We start from the raw sequence: 26526 nt of genomic DNA on the forward strand, positions 1-26526 counted from the left end.
CACATGTAATTTCTTTGATCGGAGAGGGGAGGAAGTGGACACGCGCGCGCCCTCTCCTTCACTCACAGTGAGACACTGAGCCAGGCGGGATTTCTGACGTTCTTGCTCAGTGTGAACAGGGCCGTAAGCATCAATTCTGTATGTAAATAGTTCAACAACATTTGTGAAAAGTAACAAAACACGTTTCTTACTGATGTTCAGCTCGGACCTTCACCTGACAATAGACCCCGGTAAGTGGACCTTCACTACAAGTTGTTGAGTACCCCTGCACTAGGATAACACCTTAACTTATATCATTTTAGCGCTCCGCTGAGTCTATTGGCAAACTGAGACGCGATTATCCATAGACTGTGCTGTACCTCCCAGCTTACACATGAGGGGAGACTTATCAATACTTATGCCACAAAATTGGCATAAAAAAAAAAAATCGCTGATTTCTGCTTTAGATGTAGCCTGCGAAAAATGTGCGCCCTTTTATAACGCCAAAATACCGGTGCTGCTCACCCTCTAGTGAACGTGTTGCCGACATTGTTTCCCCTTATATTTGTGTAATTTCAATAATCAGGGGATAAAGTGATGACTGATGACATAAAAAGTATATAAAAAGTTTTCTATAAGGTACAGACACTCCGAATAAATACGGTAGCTGTATATACGGCAATTGACGCTTGGAATGCTGAAAACAAAGCAAAGAATGATGGGAAGCAGGATTCAGCCAATCAGCGGCCACGCTGTGATGACTGGTGCGCAAAGCATGTCGGGAATTGTAGTCCGCTCCGTTTTGAAGCTCAGGGCTGGCGGGCTGTGGTGGCGGCAGGGACCGATGTAAACATTACAGGATATATCGCTGTATCGTGATTCCCGGGATCCCGTGGGGATGATTCACGAGCTTCTCCTGGCCCTGAGCGGCTATCCCGGCAGCATCTTTACCTGGAACAAGCGGACAGGCCTGCAGGTGGTGTATAGCTGGGGCAGCTGGAGATGGGGATGGAGCCCACCTCTAATGCATACAGTGTGTGTGTGTATATATATATATATATGTGTATACTATAGGTGTATATACTTTGTACTATAGGTTATATGTAGGTGTATATACTGTATACTATAGGTTTTATACAGGTGTATATACTGTAGGTTGTATATAGGTGTATATACTGTATAATGTAGAAAATTATATATATATAATATATATATATATATGTGTGTGTGTATATATACTGTATACTATAGGTTGTATATAGGTGTAGATTATGTATAGGTGAATATACTGTAGGTTGTATATAGGTGTATATACTGTATACTATAGGTTGTATATAGGTGTAGATTATGTATAGGTGAATATACTGTAGGTTGTATATAGGTGTATATACTGTATACTATAGGTTATATATAGGTATCTGGGCTGCTGCTTTTACAGAGGATATGGAGCTGTCACTGTCAGTCAATACGTGGCTCACCCTCCGCCATCCTCCTACATGACTGGATCAGGAATGCCTGTCCTGTACCAACACCACCCCATACCAGCAGGGGCGCTATAGACCCCCCAGACTAGATGTAGTAACAAATATACAAAATGTCTAGTTCTATAATGTACTCTGTACACCCCGGGACCCAGCAAAATGTCCTGTCAGCTTTATTGTGTAGTTTTGCTGTCAAGGACAATTGAATACATGATCCTAAATAAGAGTAACATGGCTGTGACTTTGTTTTGCAGGTATCCCAAGATCTGCCATTTCTTCATCCTGGTGAAACCAGTGTCCTGAACCGTCTCTGTAAGCTGGGGACAGACTACATTCGCTTCACAGAGTTCATTGAGCAGTACACCGGCCATGTTCAGCCGCAGGTAAGTGTGCTGGCTTCTGAATGTGGACTGAGCTGCGACATCTCTTCCTTAGGCTCTGGTCACTTTGTCGTTTTACAATTAGTGCAAATGCCGTGTGTGTTTAGATATCCATACACACACAGCGCCAACTGTATAGGGAAGCCCTACAAGCAAAACTTTTCTTTAAAAAAACAAAATACTGCTGGCTGTACACTACAAATGCAAAGTGAACATAGCCTCGCATTGATGATAGGCTATCCATGATCAGTGCAGATGTGACTTCCGGGACCCCTGCAGATTAGCACAGTGAAGGGGCTGCAGCGCTCATTAGGGGATTGTGTCACCTCCATTACTCATAGTGGCCTGCTTGGATGAGCAGCTGTACCTGCCAGTCTCTCTACCTACTTGAATGGGACAAGTTGCATTGCTAACATGTCAATGTGCCTGACATTAAGGGCTGCTGTATCTCCTATATTGCTTACACAAACATTGATGGCCTATAGCCATGAATATCTAAGTTCTGGAGAGCCCCTTTAAAGGATTGTCAAATTTTTGACAGGATTTAATCTGTTCTTTTATTATGTAAACATTGTTTATAATTTGCTGCCTTGGACTGTTTGGGCTCCAAGTAGGATATTCTGCTTTTGCAGGTGCTAATGTCCCCCATTAGTGTTCTTGGAGGGCTGAAGTCCGGGTCCCCCTCTACATTGTGATAGCATTTGTCAGCTAACGGAGCAGATTGGTTATGCACAATGTGGAGACTGCTTAGACTTTATTGTAGAAGAGGCCTGAGCCGTCTTCAAAGCATAAACCCTAAATGTGCGCTGTCATTAAAAAATTTTTACATTGACACTGTCATTTAAAATTTTTATCAAAAGTTTTGATCGGTCAGTGGCTCACTGCTGGACCCCTAACCATTCTGGAGAATGATAGTGCATTTCACTCCTTTGCTCGCAGTGATCTCTGCCCTGGTGGCTCCATTATAAGGATCCTACTAGACAAAGCAATTTTTCCTTTTCACCCATAAACGAATGAAAACGAATGTTTTTGGGAACAACCTGAAATCATTCACCATAACACACAGAATGATAGTCGTTAGTTATCATTACTACAATCATTTACTCCTTCTGATCCCAGCAAAAGAAAGAACAATGTGTACATACAAAGAAGATTAGAGAACCATTAACTATGATTTTGTGGTCAGCTTAAAAGAGAAGTCTGGCGAAAAATTTTGTATTGTGATGCCCCCAAAAAGATAAAATATTTACCAATATACACTTCCAATATACAATTATTACAGTAAATGCTTATAAAGTGCTTTTTTTCCCTGCACTTACTACTGCATCAAGGCTTCACTTCCTGGATAAAATGGTGATGTCACGACCTGACTCCCAGAGCTGTGCGGGCTGTGGCTGCTGGAGAGGATGATGGCAGGGGGACACTGAGGGACACAGGGCACTGGAGGGACACTGACCACCCCTCTGCCATCATCCTCTCCAGCAGCCACAGCCCGCACAGCTCTGGGAGTCGGGTCGTGACATCACCATTTTATCCAGGAAGTGAAGCCTTGATGCAGTAGTAAGTGCAGGGAAAAAAGCATTTTATATGCATTTCCCATAATAAGTGTATATTGGAAATTTGTATAACTTTTGGGGGGCAATAAAACACTTTAATAAACATTCTTTGTCCGACTTCTCCTTTAAAAGATGCAATCAACGACACGTGAACGATTTTTCAATTATTACCCGCATACACATGGAAAGATTATCATTTAAATTCGAACAATATAATAGTTTTTCGCATGATATTCGTCCCATGTAATAGGGCGCTAAGTCTATGGGGCCACTGGTAGGGACGTCAGGAAAGCAAAGTGTGCTACTGGTCCCTGATCATATTTGTCTGTCGGGGTCACAGCAGTGAAACCCTGACAAATCAAAACTTTTAACATGTCCCTGGGATGCGTCATAAGTATTTATTTATTTTTAACAGAAATGCTTCAAATAACTCGGTTGAAGTGATAAAGGGTCGATAAACCATTTCTTGTCTATATGGAAAGGAGTATACAATTTTCTAATAGACATAAAATTAAAGGGCTATCCCAGAGTTTGGACAAAAAAAACCCTTGGAAAAAGTGTACAGAGACATTCCACAGATGGGAGGGCACACTTAAAAGCAAACGCTCACCCTCCTATAGCTCCTAATGCTGCAAATGAGCATGTGTAAACAGCAAGCTGAAGTTGAACTACAGATTTTAACCCTAGACAACAAACTAACCCTAGACAACAAACTATAACCATCGCCTTTTAGCCAAGTAAGTGGTAAGTGATTATGTGGAGACTAAAAATATAATAATTGTTTCAGTTCACCTTATATGCAGGTGCCCTCTCACCGCCAGGTGCACAACTAGTGTAGTTCCACCAAGTCCATAAACATAGAAAAATGCCAGAAATCCTGGGAAAGATTGCTGACATTTTTCTATATAATCTTGAAACTACTATAAACACTTAGGCTATGTTCACACTACGTAAGGTTCATATTACGACCGTTGTTGCCGATTTGCAACAACAGCTGTGATTAATATGAAACATTGTGCTGCCGTCTATGGAATCACACCTGGACTATATACACATAGTTTACACTAGCGTCAGGGATCGCTAGTGGCCACGCAAAAAACTTGACATGTCAGTTTTCTGTGGCCGCTATTTAGTGAATAGCGGCTGCAGAGAACCTGTCAGTTCACACAATGGAGCGAGCGGCTCCAGCCGCACGCTCCATTGTGTGCAGCAGTGAATTCGCGCCCGCATCCGAATTCAGCAGAAGTGAAGATCATCCGGCCGGTACTGCAGGGATGATCTTCAGTAATACTGGCTGTTCTGTGACCCGGACGAATTACAGAACGGCCGGTGTTATACATAGTGTGAACCTGGCTTAAAAAGGCAAACTCCAGCCAATTATTTTTCCCTTCTGGAGCTCACTTTCTTAATATAACTCTGAGACTCCTAGTGATGGTAAATAACCTAGAAGCTACTGGTTGGTCTTGCATGTCAACAAGTGCCCATACATTGCAGGAACAGGAGACCCCTAGAGATTGCTATCTCCCATTTACAGAGGGTAAAAACAGAATTTTATGTGATGTAGCAAGTGGTGCAGAGAGGCTTAGATAGACTATTGGCACAAGAACTATTATTTTTCTATCTAGTATAGTGGTGTTATAGTGATGGTGTATAGGAGGCCATATACTGTAGATTCTCACTGGATACATGCAATTATATGTATGACTTGCTGTGTTATAATAATCATTTTAAAGCTTCAAACATTGTTTCCTATCATTTTAGCTGGCGTTTTCTGCAACTTTGTGCAAAGTTGTCTATCTTTTGGTTTAGCCACCTGTACGCATTTTCTCTACATTTACCCTACTAGGACATGCGGACACCATGGCCCTAGCAAAAAAAAATTGTGGTGGGAGGTGTTGTAGACAACCTCACTTTCGCATGAGCTTAGGGACTTCCGTCCATATTACCCCTATTAACATGTATAGAGTAGACCGCGACAACATCAGGTTAAGCAGTAGTACAAATCCTGCTGGTTTATTGCACGACACAAGTGTAACATTCCGGCTGTATACAGAGTAGTGTGGTCCCTAAGAGTGTGAAGGTGCATGGTTGGTAGGTACTAGAGATGAGCAAACCTTGAGCATGCTCAAGTCCATCCGAACCTGAACGTTCAGTATTTGATTAGCTGGGGCTGCTGAAGTTGGCTAAAGCTATAAGGTTGTCTGGAAAACATGGATACAGCCAATGACTATATCCATGATTTCCACATAGCCTTAGGGCTTTATCCAAGTTCAGCAGCCACCGCTAATCAAATGCCGAAGGTTCGGATCGACTTGAGCATGCTCGAGGTTCGCTCATCTCTAGTAGGTACAATTAAAAAAAAAACATGCAGGCCTATTCTAGCACTGGCTGGGACTTACCTCACAGGAGGACAGGTTTGAGGCCTGAAGGAGTACAGTGGCACATATCTGACTTTTTATAGCAGCCTGGCCATGAGATGGGTGTGTGCCACAGGTTTGCCAGCTGTGATTTAAACAATAGACCTTGTAAATCTTAAATTAACTCTGACAAAGTACCTGGAGTTACATTCAGAAGCAGAATGTATGACAGCAGCTAATTTCGGAAACCTATTTTTAAGATCATGACAAGTATTGTTATTGAGAATGAGGAGTGACATGTGGGGAGCGCAGCAATGTTTAGTTTAGTTTTTGTTCTGACATTTAGAATTAATTGCCAAAAAGGGAATAATACCGAATAATACTTTCTCTTTTTGGCAATTAATTTTAAGAACTTCATGCACTTCAGTTACCCTCTTAAATAGTGCAAACTTTGCATAAACTGTAGTACAGGCATATATAATAAACTTTTTATATCTTAATAGATATTTTTTTTATTTTTTATTTCTCCCTGTCTCCAGTACTGAACATTAATTACAAAAATCCAACCTTAAAACCAGACTGATCTCCTGTTTTCAATGAGTTTACCCAAAATGTAGGTTACATGCTGCCTACAATAAAGCCTATGGAGATGGGAGGAGGAGGAGTAAGGTGCAATGATAAACACAGATACTGCTGCCCCAGCTCAATTCTGCTCCATAATGTCCTCCATGCTGCTGCTTCTGATGGTGTGCTATAGAGTAGTGGGAGAGCAGGGTCCTATTCTTCTCTGTGTACTGTATGTGGGAGACATCAGAGAAGCTAGTCTCTGCCCAGTCTGAAGCTGAGGTAGAAGAAAACTGACAATTTCATGCAAGAAAACTGGTGAAAATGACCAGGAATACTGCTAATCCTCATGTACACAGGCAACAGCTTTTCCTACAAAGTCATATGAAAGGACATGTACAGTATGATTTAAAAGTAATTCTTACAGAAAACTGGGATAGTATAATAATCCCAAAACATCAGTCACATCCCAGTGGTCTGTATTGCTGAGTTCCTTGTCAATGTTCTTCGAAAATGTGCAATGTGTCAGGTGGAGGTTAACACCATCACTTATTTATGGAAAAGAGTTGGTGACAGGCTTATTCTGTTCTCCTTAGTAACTATGTGAACAGATGGTGGCATCTGCTATGGCTCCCCTATCACTAAACAGCAGGATATAGTTCAAGAGAGAATCCATATGTATTGTAGATCTATCTGCATACTACTTATATACTGCTTTTGTAGTTATACAAAAAATATTGGCAGATGTATCCCTTATTTCCATTCACATGGGTTCTAGTATAAAGAATTTTAATGTTATGTACATGTGAGATATACATTCTCCTTCCTATAAATATTAGTAGATAACAGTTCTTATTTCCCAGGATCACCACCCATCCCAGCCTGGGCAGGCAGGTCTACATGGAATCTACTTGAGGGCTTTTTGCAGAGGATTGGAGTCTATCCTTCAGCCTTACAGACAAGCTTTATTAGACTTGGAGCAAGAGGTAAGAGGAAGCAGGTTTGAGTGTGACCAGTTGTTTATATGGGGGTCCACTCATTCCTCCAATGTCCCCAAAATATACAAGAGGATTAGTGGCTTTCTATGTAGTAGGTGTGTGTGTGTGTGTGTGTGTGTGTGTGTGTGTGTGTGTGTGTGTGTGTGTGTAGGGGCACACAAAAATAAGGCTGGACCTTTTGCTGGATGTTATGCTGCTTGATGGGGGTCCGTGCAGGCCGAGGACACTGAGATCTGTGGTGACCTGAACTTGCCTCATTTTGTATTATATTTTTGCACTAAACAAGGAGCATTATCTGCCAAAAGAGGCCACTGCCGTAAGAGAACACTGTCGCTATGAACTGTACTTGGCCTGTAATAATGCTTAGTAAATCCACATCCACATGCCCGGTAGAATATTGCAGCGTCCCTACCAGATGGCCTTCTTCCCATAGTGCATCCTGATGCCATCTCTAAGCAATGCACTTGGCATATTTTGGTGGCATGAGGGGGCTTACACAATATTTGTACGGCTGATTAGTAAGTATATTACATATACGTACTGTGTCACTTATGCCTTTCCCTAGTTTTAAAAACTTTTTCTATAGTGTTCAAAGCCCTCCACTTACATGCATGTGGACATTGTTCAGGCAATATCTTATTCATAAATAGGAAGCTTTCTAGGTCACATATAGCTATGTACTATTAAACTGAATTATTGCAAGCAATATACTTTCATAAGCTAAAAGTACTCCCTAAAATGCTGAGGGGAATATTGTTACTCAGCGGGGAAATATTTAGTGCCTCTCTCTTGGGGAAGGTCAGTGAGCTGGAGGTAACAAGATACTTATCCTTTTACCTCTGTCTGTATTATCTTATAGATTGTTGTAACCCTCAGAGAAATATTCTTATTTTTTTTGTTTTTTATTCAGTTCTTGGCCGATCCACATCTCTCAATATCGCACATTAACTATTCCCTTGATCAGGTGAGTTCATAACATAACAAGATGACTTGTGCAATCTGACAGTAACATTATATACAAAGCAGAACACCGACCCACATCTACTATAGGGTTTAGTTTCTCATCTATTATGTGTCTTTGGTCTTTTACTTCCGCATTGTGCACCATTTGAGACACTGAGACACATTGTGCACCATTTCAGACAATTAGTATCTTACATATGTGGGAAGGCTTGAAATATTCTTTATAAAAAAATAAATAAATACCCACAAAGGACCTTAAGTCACTTTTCAGTAACCCCTTCATGATCGAGCCCACTGAAGCCCGGATGTCCAGTTCAAATTAATACAATGATCCTCCCCGCCTTCTAAGAGCCATAGTGCTCTTATTTTCCACCTACAGGGCTGGTTGAGGTGTAATTTTTTGCAGCATGACCTCCAGTTTTTAATATCATATTGGTGTGAAAAAAATAATTTTGATTGCTTTTTATTATTTTTTTTCTGATGTATAATTTAAAAAAATCAGCAATCCTAGCTTGTTTTTTTTTTACGCCATGCACCGTGCAGGAACAATAATGTTATATTTTAATAAATCGGACAATTCCACATGCTACGATATATAATATGTTTATTTTTTTAGTATTTTTTATTTTTATAATTGGCAAGGAGGTATATTAAACTTTTATTGGGGGAGGGGGGGGGGTTATAAGGTTTTTTTTTTTTTTTTTTAAATACTTTCAAAAACTTTTTTACTACACTTTTTTAAAAAAAATTTTAAGCACTTTTATTTACTTTAAAACATGCAATCAATAGACTGCATATACTGATCTATGCTATGCTGTAGCATAGCATAGATCAGTGTTATCGGTGATCTGTGCATAGAGCCTGCCTGAGAGCAGACTCTATGCACAGATGGCTGATCCAACAGAGCAGAGGTAAATAAGTTATCCCTGTCTGTCGGTACAAGCGATCAGGACCCCCAATCAGTCAGTGACAGGGGCTTGTCCTGTCACTGACTACCTTAAGCACCACGATCGCTATAGATCGCGACATTAATGGGTTAATGACAGGCAGCTGCGGGATTGCAGCTGCCTTTAATTTTTCTTGGCTCCCGGGACACTGATGTGCGCAGGACCACTCTAACTGCAGTAGTCCCACACACATCAAACCCCTCTGACAGTCAGGAACGTACATATACATTCCTGCTGCATGGGGTATCAGCAGTAGGAACGTATATGTACGTATTGCTAATGTGAAGGGGTTAAAATGTAGCTTTTAATATGTTTTTGTTAAAATCAGAAAATATAGTGCAACTACTGTATATATCATTCATCCCACATCTAATTTCGCTCCTGCACCAAAGCATCCTCAGGTGCAGGAGGGAAACTAGTTTTGGGATGAATGATATATAGATTTAACTTGCTCCACTAGGTGGCCAGTGGTGTAGCTACCATGAAGGCAGGGGAGGTGACTGCTATGAGGGCCCTTGCAAGAAGGGGGCCCCAGAAAGCCCTGCTCTGCCTTCATGTTAGGTATGCCACTGACAGCCGACCACCGCATCCCACCTCCCTCTTCAGCCTGTTTACTGTAGTGCTGGTAGAGTGGGCTGCACATCAGAAGGAGAGGGACAGAGGAGCAGGACCTTTCAGGTCTTGCACGGCACAGAAGAAGGATGAAGGACCTTATCACATGACCCAAAGGTCCTCAATACCTCTGTGTAAGGATGGGCATGATGTCATCAAAGGTCCTTTACACCTCCTTCTGGACACTTCATTCTAGTGTCTACCCTGGGAGCTGAAAGTGCTGTGTATGTGTGTCAGTGTGTGCATATGTGTATCTGTGTATATGTCTGTCAGTGTGTGTACATATGTGTCTATGTGTATATATGTCAGAGAGTGTATGTATGTATCTGTGGGTATATGTAAGTGTGTGCATGTATTTGTGGCTATATATGTATATACTGTAGTGTCTGTAACACTAGTGTGTGTGTGTGTGATTGACAGGTTTGCTCCCAGAGATGTTCTGCAGTAGTTTCACTTAATGCTGGGCTCTAATAAAAGAACCCACCACTAAAAGAAAATGCTGCAGATGTTATTTCTGGTTCTTAATACACTGGGGTATAATTTCCCTGTATATGGTCTATTCATGGTGTATATCACCAGTGTAATCACATTACAGTGTAAATGTGTATATGTCAGTGGTGTATTTGTATATATGTAAATGGTGCCTGTGTGTGTGTGTGTATGTGCGTCATTGTGTGTTTGAGAGTTGGCTATCTATGGGGGTGGGGACGTACAGGGGGCCCCATACAGTTTTTTTTTGCTATGGGGCCCCATGAATCCTAGTTACGCCCAAGTAGGTGGCCATTTGTAAATGTATGAGGATTGATGGACTGCAGCCATCCCCTTGAATAGTGAATACATCTATATGCTATCACACATGCCCTCTATCTCTGGGTGGTTTTACAGCACACTCTGAGAATAGATACTATATGATACATTCATTTCACTGGTGCAACAGCGCCATCAAGCGGTTGTGGTTTTACATTCACTATGTGCACTATATTATTAGATTTTAACAGAAAGATATTACAAGCTAAGTTTTAGTGGGAAGTGATTTAGGAATCTTTGTGGGTATAAAATTTTTCTTCTTGCGCCAATCATGTCACTTATGTGAAAATCGACCACTTTAAAGTCAGTTGATGGACCGAAACTGTCGGAAAGCCCTTAGTATATATGTCAGGACATCTGGAAATACAAGGTCACCTTCCCTTTTTTTGGGTTTGTATTCTGCTTTGTCGGTCACAGTGGAAAATTTATGAAAACCCTGATATAAACACTTGAGAAATGTTTAGGGCACAATCAGAACACGCCAAAAAGAAATTCTAAGAAAGAAAGAAATCCTAAAAAAAGTGTTGCCTTTCTGTTCGGTAAATCTGGGCTAGTACTGAGGGAGATTTACTAAGCAAACTGTGCCAGAATCTTGGCTCAAATTGTGCCCGGAAACTGGTGTGGCTGAGAATAACAACAAGAGAGATAGAAATGGGTGGTGCTATTATATTGGTGCAGAATATTCCTATAATATAATGTATGGGCCCAAGCTGCTAAGTACCAGAATGCCGATCTCCTAGTTACACTAAAAAGTGGTGTGATGAGTGACTACACTGGAGTTTTTACTGACAGTTTCTAGTAGAAATCCCCCCCATCTATAAGCCTGAAAACTTCTCCCTGAATCTGCTAATAGGGAAAACAAAGGGTCCTGTTGCTTTTCTCAACATACTTGACCATAATGTGTTCTTTGTCCTAATCTAGCTCTATAGGCATCTAAAACATCCGTATGGTTCTATGGTAGCAAATAAATCAGACGATAGAGCAGTAATTTGTTCAGGTTTTATAATTGACGTTGCAATGTTTTTGTTTTTTTGTGCCGGTTACTTGTACAGAAGTGCAGCCGTACTGCTTGTTGCATGTGAACTATCTTCCCGCTTACTCACTTTTGATCAGCCTCCTCTATCTATAACAGACTCACAGCTTTATTATTATTAGTTACACAGTAGATAATTCTTGACTGCAAGTTCTGTTGCCAAAAAAAAAAATGTGTGCCACAACAAAACAGAAATGCCACTATATGTAAGAAAAAGTGATCAGTTATTATGGAGCGGTTACATTTCATGCATTAAACAAGTTTGTTTTCTGTTTCTCAGTTTCATCTCCTCTTTCCATCAGTGATGATTGTGGTGGAACAGATCAAGAGCCAGAAGGTATGCTGTATGCTAATAATGCACTTTCTCCCCACAGAATGATGGATGTTACTTTCCTTCTGCTTCAGATAGTCTAGGGAGAGGGAATCGGAGGACATTTTGCTTAGACGTCTCTACATTGTATTTGAAATCTCTTAAAATGCGTCTGCTGCTCTTACTTAGGGTCTTGTCAGTAAGTTCTTCCCTCTTGTATGTCAAGATAATTCAGAGATAAAACACAGTATGAAATGTCATGTCTGTGTAACCTTTCTGTAAGGTCAATATTCACTGTAAGTAAGACTGTGGTTCCTGCAGAAGTACAAAGCTCAGGAATGCTGTAGGGAACATGTTACACTAGTGGTTCAAAGGTCAGAACCCAGGGACCACCCCTGAGCATTTCAGGAGAAGCTATCAGAGAACAGGGGCGATGCTACTATTGCAGCTTGTAATCATGTATCTATAGGCATGCCGCTTTTTCTACTGTATACAAAAGTGCAGAAAACTGTATTTAGGCTGGGTTCACACGTGTCTGACATATACTTGTACTTGTAGATGTACTTACCTATTACATGTGGTGCCACTGGCGTGACAACATTGCTAGAGAGCATTAATGTAACTATATACTGTATATACTGATCTTGGACATTCTGTCATAACTAGAGGTCTTTTTGTTTTGTTAGATTCATGGCTGCCAACTTTTGGAAACTGTTTACAAGCACAGCTGCGGGGGGCTTCCTCCAGTCCGCAGTGCATTGGAAAAGTAAGTAAACTATTCACTTTTAAATCATAATGTAATACATGTTCCCAACATGTACAACATTTATCTCTGATCCTCAGAATACATGATCAATGTGTGATCACTGAGACCCCCACCAATCACAGTGCTCAACCCCCTGTTTGAATAGAGAGACGGTCATCCATGTGCAGAACTGTCTAAAGCAGTGATGGGCAACCTTTTGAGCTTGGTGTGTCAGCATTTGGCAAAAAAACAAGTATAACTCAGATGGTGTGTCATTTCGAGAAGAAACACCATAATTTCGTGATATTTATAGTTTAAATAACAAATATGTATTTGTAATATATAACTGTACTTAATAAACCCAAAAATAATTATTGTGTGAAGTAAACTACAACACACACACACACTACCCCACCTGACCCCCATCCCTCCCCATACACTACCCTACCTGACCCTTACACACACACACACACACACACACACACACACACACACTGACCCATCCCCCAACCCGCATTTCTCCCCACACACACTTACTGTACAATACTGCTGCTGTCCAGGATGCAGGCTGGAGGCAGTAGCAAGACTGGGCTGGAGGGCGGCACCGCTACGGCCGGCCATATGCAGCTACTGTGCCGGGTGACGTCACAGTAGCTGCATCCGGGCGGTATGTGGGGTGGGGAATACATGGTGGGGTCAGGCCGCACGGTTGCTTTAGAGCTTGCATGCGGTCGCATACTTTTCTGTATGCGGCCGCGTGTCAGCGACTATGGCTACGCGTGTCAGTGCTGACACGCATGTCATAGGTTCACCGTCACGGGTCTAAAGAATGACAGAGATGACGGAATCCATAGCAGATAGTGACCTATGCTGTTGATAAGTGTTCCAACCCCTTTAAGCTAATTGTATACAAGGTTCATGGGGGCAAACCCCAAGAGTCACAATGTGCAAATAATAAACTGAAGAGAGCAGTAAAAGGTATTTTCTACTTCACATAACCCCTACTTGTTACAGGGGTCTCTTGACAATAAGCCCATCACAAAGTGTTCACCTGCTTGGACCCCGTCCCTTCATATCATCTGTAGTTTGTGGGAAGTATTGGAAGTAAAAGTTTAGTTTCACAAGGGAAAATAAGCATTACCCAGTGCCTATAAGTCATTGGGTTGTCTGTGTAATGTAGAACAGGATCAGTCCTCCAGAGAAAAGTGTGCTCTGCACTCTGGCTCACTCATAGGATGTCTGAAAATATTGTAGATGTCTAAACTAGATAACCCCTTTGAATACGAAGTCTATCCTTTTTATAGATAATACACTAAAATATCATTATTTCCATTAAAGGGAAACCCCGTCCAAATCTAAAAATCCAGCCCAGGCAGGGGGTGGGGAAAACCTAATAAAGAATCTATACTTACCCGTCCCTGTGCCCCTGCAGCGCAGCACCTTGACTGCCATCGGGCTTCTGTTTCTCCCAACTTCCTGCATCGTCAGGTCCTGGTGGAAAGTACCCGCTCAGTAAGTGACTGCTGAGGTGTCCTTTCCCAGTCACTGACCTGACTGGCTGAGCGGATATTTCTGAGCCAGGAGGGGTGATGCAGGAAGTTGGGAGAAACAGGAGCCTGGCAGTAGTTGGTGAGCTGGTGATGCTGCGCAGCGGGGGCACAAGGAAGGGTAAGTATAGATTCTTTATTATGTTTCCCCTACCCCTTGTCTAGATTTGTCCAGAGTCCTCCTTTAATGCATGATGATGATTTTATTTTTCTGTTGCTTAGGTCTGCAGGGAGGTATACCATGTTGCATTGTGTATTGTCCCTTGTGTGTCCTCAGGATCCTAGCTGTGTGTCATGGCGTCATGTACAAGCAGCTTTCAGCTTGGATGCTTCATGGACTTCTCTTGGACCAGTATGAGGAGTTTTTTGTCAAACAAGGGCCATCTTCTGGAAATGCTTCTGCCCAGTCTGAAGAAGAAGATGATGACTTGGGTATCGGGGGTCTCACTGGGAAACAACTACGAGAGTTGCAAGACTTGGTAAGAAATCACACATTATAGTAGATATGCCTATTTAGTCGACTTCAGACAACATTGTGCTTGTTAGTGCTGAATGACCATGATGGCTCCATATCCTCCTCTAGTGCTGTGGATTCCCATATATCACTTCCTGCTAGAGAAAAAGAATGCCGGGTTATGGGACGTATAAATGTTATGGTTTGATGTCTTAATGGAAGTTGACTACTTATAGCTGTAAAGGCCACTGATATCACACTCTTGTTATCAGCATATCTTGTATGACTGTGGCTGCATGATATGAAGGGATTTGACGGTCATTGCTATTAAGTACTGTCGCTATCAATGGGGATGTGTCTGTTACTGCCATGGGGACATTCTGGCTGTCAATGTATTTGGGGCTTTGGCTGAAGATGTTTGTGAAGACTCCCTCTAAGCTACATGATGCGTAAAATCTGCTTTGTTGAGTTGATCTGATTTCTAATTTGTCACATGACAAATTGAAAGGTGAAAGCTTAAAGTGACACTGTCACCCCCTTAGTGCATTCTGACATCTCTACACAGGTGTAAAGGGTAAATTTAGTGTTTTTCATATCTTATTTCATATCATACGTCATGGTGCTTGTTCAAGTAAAAAGTGTCCTTTTATCAACTGCAGATTGTATTAAGTGGGCGTGGCCACATAACCCCGCCCACAACGGCACGGTTGGACCCGCCCCCTTGACGCCCATTGGTTGTCCAACGTAAAGGGGGTGGAGTCTAGACCTTTCGGCCAGCCTGTTCCAATGGCCGGCGAGGGGGCGGGGCCAATTGTGCCGTTGTGGGCGGGGTTATGTGGCGCTAGTGCCGCGAGGCCACGCCCACTTAATACAATCTGCAGATGATAAAAGGACACTTTTTACTTGAACAAGCACCATGACATATGATATGAAATAAGATATGAAAAACACTAAATTTACCCTTTACACCTGTGTAGAGATGTCAAAATGAACAAAGGGGGTGACAGTGTCACTTTAAGTCTGACAGTGATAGGAAATCACTGTGATTTTTCCATTGGGGTACCATCTTAGAGAAGTATGTGATTTCATATAAAATATTCTGACTCTGATTTATCCCTTGTAAGACCTCTATGCCTGGCCTGTATAAACAGATGTAACCACTGAGGACAATCCTTATCAGATAGCTGAACTCACCAACACTGTTTTCATCCAAAAGCTGGTTTATTCTGTACATCAAACAACAGGAATACAGCAGAATGAATGGATTTAGTATTATGCGGTCAAAAGATGATGCTTTCCTTAGCTTAGCATGCAGGATACAGGAGCCCTGTTACATGTGGTAGATGCAGGCAGCCATGATGCAGGAAAATACACCAAGAAGAAGCAGGAAGTGGTAATACATACACAGGAAATGGGTGGTGTATCCATAAAGGAACATGGAAACAAAACATACCAAGAACGACCACTAGGTGGCAGCAAATAAATAGTCCTAGAAAGATACATATACAATAATAAGAATATTAACTGTGTAACAGCATATAAAATGTCACGTTCTGACAAATCTATCTGGATAGATGCAATCATTGAGCCCTCTTCTTCATTTACTTATGCTTTTAATCCTCAATGATAATCTTATCACAGGGTGGCCCACTCCTCAGGCCTCACCCTTCCATTCAGTGAACCAGGGAATGTGGCTGCAAATGTTTTAGCATTACCAAAAGGGAAGCTAATAGGAATATAACACTACTTTTAATAAACATATTTTTTGAGAATTTGTCTATTTAATCTAATCATTTTATCTCTTTTACTATCAGTTATAAAATAAACCTGAGAACTTCTGGCCGCTAAACATAATATTAAAGGAGAAGTCTTACCAAAACTCGTCTCGGGAATGCCTGCTCAGCCAGTCATTGACTGGGGCGGGACATCACTGCAGCCACTGACTGGCTGATTGGGACCATCCCGCCAGAAAGTATGGCCCACCACCAACACCACCGCCGGTGATTGGCTGAGCAGACTGTCACTTCAGAGGCTGGCACTGCAGTTCTCAGGGAGTCTGGTCATTATTTATTATTGTACACTAGGTATGGGCTGGACGGACATCGCTAATGATACATATGCAGCCTTTACTGCACAATGGCTGAGCCGTGTAATAGGCTCAGTAAACGAGCACAGATGTAGCAGATCGGCTCTTGTTTACATTATTGTTTGGGCCATGTAATTCGTCCCTAAGGGTTCCTGTTCAGTCTGTGCTGATAAGCAGGAGGCCACCAGAAAGTTATCTGTATAGAATAAAGCAAAAGGTGATAGAGGAGACAATATTAATTTCACAGCTCATCCACCCTCTCCTTGTACAATGACCTCTTAACAGGTCACAGAGCATGCTTACAAATGTGTCCCATACAAAGAATAGGGTCTGGGGATTTACATTGTGTCTATATGCATAGGGCTTGCTGTAAAGCATTTTGTTGAATGCTGCTAAAAACAGCCATATGAATAAAGTTAAATGATTGTTGTCCATGTTTCCTAACAGCGGCTTATCGAAGAAGAGAACATGCTGGCGCCATCCCTCAAGCAGTTTTCTCTGCGGGTTGAGATGCTTCCATCTTATATCCCTGTAAGGGTCGCTGAGAAGATTTTGTTTGTTGGAGAATCGGTTCAGATGTTTGAGAATCAGAATGTGAATATGACGAGAACAGGTAGGAGACAAAGACACAGCCCCGACCTTCCTCTGTTACGCCTTAGTTATATGTCATAATTCTTTATTAGAGATGAGCGAACCTGGAGCATGCTCGAGTCGATCCGAACCCGAACGTTCGGCATTTGATTAGCGGTGGCTGCTGAACTTGGATAAAGCCCTAAGGCTATGTGGAAATCATGGATACAGTCATTGGCTGTATCCATGTTTTCCAGACAACCTTAGAGCTTTATCCAAGTTCAGCAGCCCCAGCTAATCAAATGCCGAACGTTCGGGTTCGGATCGACTCGAACCCGGTTCGCTCATCTCTATTCTTTATGTAATAAGTCACTCTTCCATATCATTGCATTGTGCTGGGTCATTGCTTCTGTGCTGCCATATGCTGTAATAGTACAATATATTTGTATTTCTCCATATAACTGTTAGTCCCATCCTGTGTCCTAGCTTCTAGAGATGGTTCATCAGATCCTCTTTGTACTGAATACCATTTTCTTTCAGTGTAAAATCAGATTACTTTATACTACATGTGCTGGAAAACATGGTCATTACTTAGACTTCTGCTATGGCTGGTTGCAGATAGCTGCACTTTTTGGCAAATGTTGCAATTACATTGGGCCTTATATCTATTAACATATGACAGAGTTTCAGGTGATTTTTAACAATAAACAAGAGAACAACCACTTAAGAGGATATTTCAGCATTCAGATGAGAAACAGGGTCATTACCTTTTTTTGCTCACTGTTGCTCCCCATACGCTCTTCCTTGACACATCAATAATGGGTGGGAATTTGGTAACAGCCCATTTACTTGGTGAGACCACAATTCCCATCATCTATTGCTGATAGATCTTGTATTCCCCAGGCTGCTGAAGAGCACTTTATGTTCTCCCCCATTGCTGAGCCTCTTATATTAAAGGGGTTATCCAGCGCTAGAAAAACATGGCCACTTTTCCCCCTACTCTTGTCTCCAGTTCAGATGTGGTTTGCAATTAAGCTCCATTTACTTCAATGGAACGGAGTTTCAAACCCCACCCAATCTGGAGACAAGAGTGGGGCAAAGGTGGCCATGTTTTTGTAGCGCTGGATAACCCCTTTAATTCTTGGTTCCCATCTTCAGCTGTCTGATATACAGATTTTCATGTCCTCTTCATGTAACTACTAATCAATAAAAGTCCCATGCACCTAAAAAAAAGTACCAATAAACACTACAGATCATGACAGGCAATTCTATAGGCAGAAAGGTAGATCGATGACACAATATGCTGATGCACAGGGTTTGTAATAGTAGTGGAACAAAAGTGTACACGTTTGGCATTGTATCATAATCACCTATGTCAGCTATAGTAAATTTTATAGTGTTTTTTTTCCCCCCCGTTTTTGCAATACATCATATTGTAAAAAGTAAAATACTTTGTTTACTTCTATTGTGTTTCTGGAACAGGTTCTATACTGAAGAACCAGGAAGATATATTTGCTGCAGAATTGCATAGGTTGAAGCAGCAGCCTCTGTTCAGTCTGGTAGATTTTGAGTCCGTCCTTGACAGAATCAGAAGCACTGTAGCAGAGGTAATTGTTATGAATTTCTAATAAAGGCCCCTCACACAAATTAGAGACACATTGGCTATAGTTAGCAATAACCACTTATCTTAAAGGGGGTTATCCAGCAAAAATGTTTTTCTTTCAAATCAACTGATATCAGAAAGTTATATAGATTTGTAATTTATTTCTATTTAAAAATCTCAAAACTTCCCATACTTATCAGCTGCTGTATGTCCTCCAGAAAATGTTTTCTTTTCAGTCTGACACAGTGTTCTCTGCTGCCACCTCTGCCCATGTCAGGAACTGTCCAGAGCAGGAGAGGTTTTCTATGGGGATTTGCTACCGCTCTGGACAGTTCCACAGTGCTCTCTGCTTTCATCTATCCCAAACAGGAAGACTGAAAAGAAAACATTTACTGCAGGACATACATCAGCTGATAAGCATGGGAAGATTTTTAAATAGAAGTAAATTAAATCAGTATTACTTTCTGACACCAGTTGCTTTAAAAGAAAGATATTTTAGCTTTTTCGCTGGATAAGTGCTGATGTGAATGACCAAGTTTACAAGTCTGTCGCGCAGTGGACACCTAATGGACCCATGGGATCTATAATAAGGGTCCATACTGTAGGTCAGTGCTGTGTAGGGATGCACGATGCACCGAAATATCGATACTACTATCGATATTTCGGGCAAAAAAACGATTCAATACCAGGATTTCCTGGTATCGATACTTCATGTTACGCTGCATGATAGTGCAGTGCATAAAGTACAGTGCAGAGAACACGGCCGGCGGCTATCTGAGCGCCGGCCGTGTTCTCTGTATGCCTTTCCCTGCCCCCTGCGGTCTCCTCCGCTGCGCGGCTCTCCCTCCGCTCCCAGCGGCGCCATTTTCAAATAGCCGGCAGTTGTGTAGATGCGTCTGTCACACTGACAGCGGCATCTAACCACTCCGTATGCAGCAGGGGTGGCTACTATGTGTAGCAGACCCCCGCTGCCGGTGTCTCTCTGATAATAGAGTCCGGCTCGGCCAGACTCTGTTATCAGGGAAATGATTTATGCAGCGGAGCCGGAGCTGCGCAGAGGTCTGGGCGGCTGGGGAGAGAAGACTGAGAGCGGGAGGTCCCGGAGGAGGCGGGTGGATGTGCAGCACATGTGAGGATAGAGACGTCTGGAGGGGGCGGGGCTGTGAGGAGCAGACATCAGTGATGTGGGGGGTGACAAGGAGGGGGGGGGGGGTCGGCCTTGCTCTGGCTATAGTCTGTGTGCGATCCTGTGTGACCTCCTCTTCCTCAGCAATTTTGGTGATTGGTGTAGATAGCAGCTGTGTGGGCAGTCAAGGTATCTGATGCAGCAGAGCTGTCTTAGTGATAGCTGATGCAGCAGAGCTGTCTTAGTGATAGCTGATGCAGCAGAGCTGTCTTAGTGATAGCTGATGCAGCAGAGCTGTCTTAGTGATAGCTGATGCAGCAGAGCTGTCTTAGTGATAGCTGATGTAGCAGAGCTGTCTTAGTGATAGCTGATGTAGCAGAGCTGTCTTAGTGATAGCTGATGTAGCAAAGCTGTCTTAGTGATAGCTGATGTAGCAGAGCTGTCTTAGTGATAGCTGATGTAGCAGAGCTGTCTTAGTGATAGCTGATGTAGCAGAGCTGTCTTAGTGATAGCTGATGCAGCAGAGCTGTCTTAGTGATAGCTGATGCAGCAGAGCTGTCTTAGTGATAGCTAGTGCAGCAGAGCTGTCTTAGTGATAGCTGATGTAGCAGAGCTGTCTTAGTGATAGCTGATGTAGCAAAGCTGTCTTAGTGATAGCTGATGTAGCAAAGCTGTCTTAGTGATAGCTGATGTAGCAGAGCTGTCTTAGTGATAGCTGATGCAGCAGAGCTGTCTTAGTGATAGCTGATGCAGCAGAGCTGTCTTAGTGATAGCTGATGCAGCAGAGCTGTCTTAGTGATAGCGAATGCAGCAGAGCTGTCTTAGTGATATCTGTCTAAGGCAGCTCTGCTGCATCAGCTATCACGAACTTTATTTTTAACACAATAAAATAAAAATAGTCCAAAAATTGGTATCACTGTAATAGTGCAGGGGTATTATATTTCTACCACTGTATTTTGTTTTGTTTTTTTTATACTTTACTAAGTATCAAACTGGTATTGAGTATCGAAATAAAAAAGTTAGTATCGGTATCGAACTCAAAATTCTGGTATCGTGACATCACTAGTGCTGTGTTATACATATGCTGCTGCAGAACCTCACCGTACAGATATCGGCTTCATAGCAAACCACATAAAGAGGAACATACTTAAAGCATTATAAATGAAATTTAAAAAAGCTCACAGGGTTTTCTGTATAAGGACTGTGATTAAAGTGTATTGTCTTCATTCCAGCACTTGTGGAAGCTCATGGTGGAGGAGTCTGACTTGATAGGGCAGCTAAAGGTATGGGCTTAAGATGTTCTTGGTTTTCTCGTTTATATGCTTTTGTCCTATCTGTGTGGCTCTTATACAGTGCAAGCACTGTATCAGACTTTCATACTTTGCAAATATCCAAGTAGCTCTGAAAGAGAACCAATGCTTTCTGGAGCCCTGTGAGGGGACTTCTGAGGATGAAGGTAATTTGCCTGCCTTGATCTTCAGTGCCGTTTTCAGGACCTTTGTAGTTTATTCCAAGTGCTAATGAGGTGTTATCATGCACTGGAGGTGGGATTAGCGCTCCCAGTGCATATATTGTGGCTAGCCTGCTGTTTATTAAGATGCTATTTCTGAAAAGTAATTTCTTTATTTGCTCTTAGATTATAAAAGATTTCTACCTACTAGGAAGAGGTGAATTGTTTCAAGCCTTTATAGATATAGCCCAGCACATGCTGAAATCGCCACCCACTGCTGTCACAGAACATGGTGAGTATTCTTCTAGAGTGCAATGCTCTAGAACAGTGCTTCTCAATTCCAGTCCTCAGGCCTCACCAACAGGTCATGTTTTGAAAATTTCCTTAGTATTTCACAGGTGACATAGTTATACTCATTGCATCAGGTTGCATTAGCACAGGTCATCTTTGTATGGGAAATCCTCAAAACATGACCTGTGGGTGAGGCCCGAGGACTGGAATTGAGAAGCACTGTTCTAGAAGACACAAGTGATGTGTAGACTATGATATGTACCACAGCCCATCCTCTGCTGCACTCCTCTGGCTTTACCATTTTCCAGACTGGGTCCCTGTTCTGCTAGCTTCGGATGTTGCACTTCCCCACTCTGCTTTGTGGTTGGTTGAGTAGGAAGTCATCAGACAATGGCAGCCCCCAGGAGTATGGAAGTATGGCTCATTTATTGTTGCAAAGTCCTGAATTGTGTTTTTAAAGCACATACAGGAAGAACAGAAAAGTTAGGAAGAGTAATCCAATCAAAATGATTTTGTAAATTGCTTATGTACATCCAATCACCATTACACAAGTCCTTTTTTTTTTTTTTTCTCCTTTAGATGTAAATGTAGCATTCCAGCTCTCGGCTCATAAGGTTTTACTTGATGATGACAACCTTCTTCCCCTGCTCCATTTAACTATCGATTACCATGGAAAGGAGCAGAAAGGTATGCAGCTACTTAGTCTTTTTAGACTTTTATTACTTGATGGTTTTGTCACCAGTTAATGGTTTTGTTCCCACGTGTAAGAGGCGTGGGAGTCTATTTCAGGCCATTATTACTATTATGTTTTTTTTTTCCCCCGCCATGTGTGTGTATATCTGTAGACTTGTCTCAACCACGGGAAGGTCCATCACGTGATGCATCTCCAAGAGAGGCTCCTACTTCTGGCTGGGCAGCTTTAGGACTGTCCTATAAAGTGCAGTGGCCATTGCACATTCTCTTCACCCCAGCTGTGTTAGAAAAGTGAGTTGAAAGTAGCAATTTCCAAATATATTATGAAAATATTTTCTTACTAACTATGCTTGGGGTGTAGTTAAATAGAAAAAGCAAATCCTATACTTATTTTCCTCACGTATTACCTGCCATGGTGTTTGTTCCCACTGCAGAAGTAGGTTGTGCAGGCTGGAGGTACAGCCGTGCAAAAGGTCTGGGACTTTGCACGGCTGTACCTCCAGCCTGCAGAACCTTCATCTGATTCTCCACCGGGATCCCCCCAGCTGAATTCCTGATTTGCAGTAACACACTATGTGTGCCCCCAGTGTTTTTTTTTTTTTTTTTTTTTTTTTAAATCTTTCCAGTTGTGTACTTCCTTGATGTCAGCACAGGGACCTCACTGCTCAATCAGTGGCAGCAGCAGTTGTCGTCTTGGCTGAGCAGGCAGGTCCTTGTGCTTTGTAGCTGGGACTAGCACCATGATAGATGTGGTGATGGGAAACGAGGAAGGTATGTAAAGGATTTATCTCTATTTGATTGCGCCTTGAGAATAGTAGGGAAAATTATTAAAGGGGTATTCTGAACAAACAGTAACTATGATGATAATGTTTATTTAATCTGGATGTATGATTCCTATTTATTCATACTTGAAAAAGGCGAAAAAGTTCCCTGTTTTTACTCTGAATTCTGCAGTTTTCTCCACACTGATATGTAAGCATAGCATGAAGTGACCTCCTCTCTAAATTAGGTGGGGGTGATAACCATGCAGTAAACACTTCTCAAAGTTTGAAAATATATATTTTCACTTCCTAACAATATTATCCAGTGCAGCTCCATATCATCCCAGAGGTGTAGTCAACGGTCTTGTAGATATAATTCCCAGAATAGCACATTGTGACCTAAAAAAAAAAAGCAGCTGTGATCTTCCAAAGGAAAAAGAAATTAGTTCTGCCTTTTTTAAAGCAAGTGGATAACCTGATTTATGGTTTCCAACCTTTCCGTTACTAGGTACAATGTGGTTTTCAAGTACTTACTTAGTGTCAGACGTGTGCAGTCAGAGCTACAGCACTGTTGGGCTCTACAGATGCAAAGAAAACATCTGGAATCTAATAGCACAGATGCCATTAAGTGGCGACTGCGGAATCACATGGCATTTCTGGTGGACAATCTTCAATATTACTTACAGGTGAGAAAATGTGGCTAACATTGCAGCTCCCAAATGATATGCTGGAGGTAGCAATAAACCTTACAGCCTTGTTTTCATTGTAGGTTGATGTGTTGGAATCCCAGTTCTCACAGCTCTTAGAGCAGATCAACTCTACGCGAGATTTTGAGAGTATTCGCCTGGCTCATGACCACTTCCTCAGTAATCTCCTGGCCCAGTCCTTCATCCTATTAAAGCCTGTAAGTACAGTATGTGCTTATACATCTAATAACCAGTTCCCTCATTGTACTTAGCATTTACTACGAACATCATTCATTTTGCAGGTTTTCCATTGTCTAAATGAAATCTTAGATTTGTGTCACAGCTTCTGCTCTCTAGTGAGCCAAAACTTAGGTCCTCTAGATGAACGAGGCGCTGGTCAGCTGGATATCTTAGTTAAAGTAAGTCATGTGTATTTGAATATTCAGTATTGCTTATGTGAAGTTTTCTAAAACCATACTACTTTTCTGTTGTAGGGTTTTAGTTGCCAGTCTTCACTTCTCTTCAAAATCCTTTCGAGTGTTCGCAACCATCAGATCAACCCTGACCTGGCACAGCTGCTATTGCGACTAGATTATAATAAATACTATACACAAGCCGGAGGCACATTGGGCAGGTGAGATGAGACAAAGATTTGGGAAAATATTTGACTTCCTATGAATGTTAACACATGTGGATCTTGCAACACAACGTATTTAGAACATTTATAGCATTTTTAGTTTCATAAAGTATTAAGATTTCAAACAGCAATGTCTGTATGTTGTGTGCAGAAAGCTGCAGGCTTGTAGGGTCTTGTGCATACACTTTTATTGGTGTACCTTCACAATGGATGGGTCCACTTCTCATTTTCAGCCAAATCTGTTGTGAATTTACACAGGAGATCCACAACAGACCTGTCCTGTGAATGCAGATTTGGGGTCCTTCATGCAGATTTCTGCACGCAATGAGGTGCAGTCAAAAATATAGCAAGATGATTTCAACAAATCTTTAATTCAAAAGCAGCAGCCTTAGATTCACTCCTACTGTAGATTTGCTCATCTCTAGTGAGGTTGATACAACAGTCATACAAACCACTTAACAACATGAAGGGGGAGTGCTGCTAAGAAATTATTTTTTTTATACCCATTAAAACATCAGCAATAAGCATTTTATCATTTGATTACTGGGTATTAGAGATGAGTGAACCTCAAACATGCTCTGCATTTGGTTACCCATGGCTGATGAAGTTAGATTCAGCCCTAAGGCTGCCTGGATAACATAGATACAACGATAGACTTTTTGCATAGGTTCGCCAATCCCTACTGGTTATGTTTAGACTGAGTGCACACATTATGTTAACACTGAGTTTTTCCAGCATTTTTTCATAATCACATAAAAAAAAAAAATAATTTACTGTGATTTGTGCAAATGGTCCAATGTGGTGGTACCACAATGTGCGCGCACAGCCTTACGCTGGACGCTATTGTTACTACAGCTGATCGTCACCCCATGTAAAAGGATCTTTAGAAATCAATTGTGCCCAGGTTTTTTTTTTTTAATCTGTTTAGCACCTTCCTGGTTCCTCCATAACAGTGCTAGAATATTTGTGTATATAGCTTCATATAGGACTTTGATTCGGTTTCCTGTATTAGGAGTGCACATTGGCTTTCCAAACATTTGAGAGACTTGCACTAACAGCACTGGGTCTAATCTGTGTAAAAGCCAACTAAACATCTGCTGCCCAACATAACGTAATGATTGAATAATGAATAGTTATCTATACAAGGTAACTTTTTTTTTATAGTGGCAGAACCCAAGTCTTTGTAATCTTTGTCACCTTCACTGTGAGCACTAGATCTGAAGAGCTCAGTATATAACTGCAGGAAGCTTCAGTATAGTACTCTGACAGCATCTAGTGGTGATCAATGGGATATACACTATTAAGCTGAAAAGGTTGACTGTCTTATTACCCCATGGATATGCATTTATATAGCAATATAGTTAATGCACATTGAGTCTATGGAACATTAAAACTTTTTTTTATTAATTTTGTCTTTCATCCTTCAGTTTTGGATTATGAACCAACGACCGTCATGGATCCTGTTGTCGTCATTCAAGTTGTAAATTAAACTACAGACTCAAGGACTAACTTAAATATTACTGTACATTCTTATGTATAATAAATGATAGTGTTTCTACTCAATTTGTCAGATCAGTTGTCTTTATTTTAACATAGTATGTGTTCTTCACACAGTACTGTACTTATATTTAGAGGTGATCGAACAGCCGAAAATCTTAGGTTCGAACTTGAACCTTGTGTTTCCTTCCATATTTGATTCCTGATGCCTTCCCGGTCCGTGGGGAAGGAGGATAGCCATGGGACCACCTGAAATTCTGAGAGTCAGCCTAGGTAATAGGAATCAAATGCGGAAGGTCCCGCAAGGGTCGCGTTCGATCATCTCTACTTATATTGCCCTGTTTGGAATCAACCCAGTGTCTATATAGAAAGGGAAAAAAGCCAATCACCAGC

At 41.7% G+C, this 26526-nt stretch overlaps 1 protein-coding gene across 2 annotated transcripts; it reads left to right on the forward strand.

The window, feature by feature from the left end:
* The first annotated feature begins 755 nt into the window (after positions 1 to 755).
* On the forward strand, positions 756 to 26199 carry TUBGCP4 (tubulin gamma complex component 4). 2 transcript variants are annotated; one of them, XM_069956627.1, is made up of 18 exons: positions 756 to 1012; positions 1715 to 1843; positions 7181 to 7303; positions 8226 to 8279; positions 11958 to 12014; positions 12674 to 12753; positions 14557 to 14758; positions 17267 to 17432; positions 18872 to 18996; positions 21351 to 21401; positions 21755 to 21860; positions 22439 to 22546; positions 22705 to 22843; positions 23822 to 23999; positions 24083 to 24217; positions 24302 to 24418; positions 24494 to 24633; positions 26064 to 26199. In XM_069956627.1, the coding sequence occupies exons 1-18, from the start codon at positions 878 to 880 to the stop codon at positions 26074 to 26076; spliced, it is 2058 nt and encodes a 685-aa protein (XP_069812728.1). In that variant the 5' UTR covers positions 756 to 877; the 3' UTR covers positions 26077 to 26199. The 2 variants fall into 2 exon arrangements, with proteins under 2 accessions (XP_069812728.1, XP_069812730.1); XM_069956629.1 differs by having other exon boundaries at positions 756 to 955.
* The last annotated feature ends 327 nt before the right edge of the window (positions 26200 to 26526 follow it).

Source organism: Dendropsophus ebraccatus, chromosome 1 (genome assembly GCF_027789765.1).
Source record: "Dendropsophus ebraccatus isolate aDenEbr1 chromosome 1, aDenEbr1.pat, whole genome shotgun sequence".
In the NCBI taxonomy this organism is placed as follows: Eukaryota; Metazoa; Chordata; class Amphibia; order Anura; family Hylidae; genus Dendropsophus; species Dendropsophus ebraccatus.

Excerpts from the sequence above, each read along its gene's own strand:
- TUBGCP4 (XM_069956627.1), top strand. The coding sequence starts at position 878 with ATGATTCACGAGCTTCTCCTGGCCCTGAGCGGCTATCCCGGCAGCATC. Across the intron at positions 21,402-21,754 it reads ACTTGATAGGGCAGCTAAAG|ATTATAAAAGATTTCTACCT; the intron begins GTATGGGCTTAA and ends ATTTGCTCTTAG. Across the intron at positions 22,547-22,704 it reads CCATGGAAAGGAGCAGAAAG|ACTTGTCTCAACCACGGGAA; the intron begins GTATGCAGCTAC and ends GTATATCTGTAG.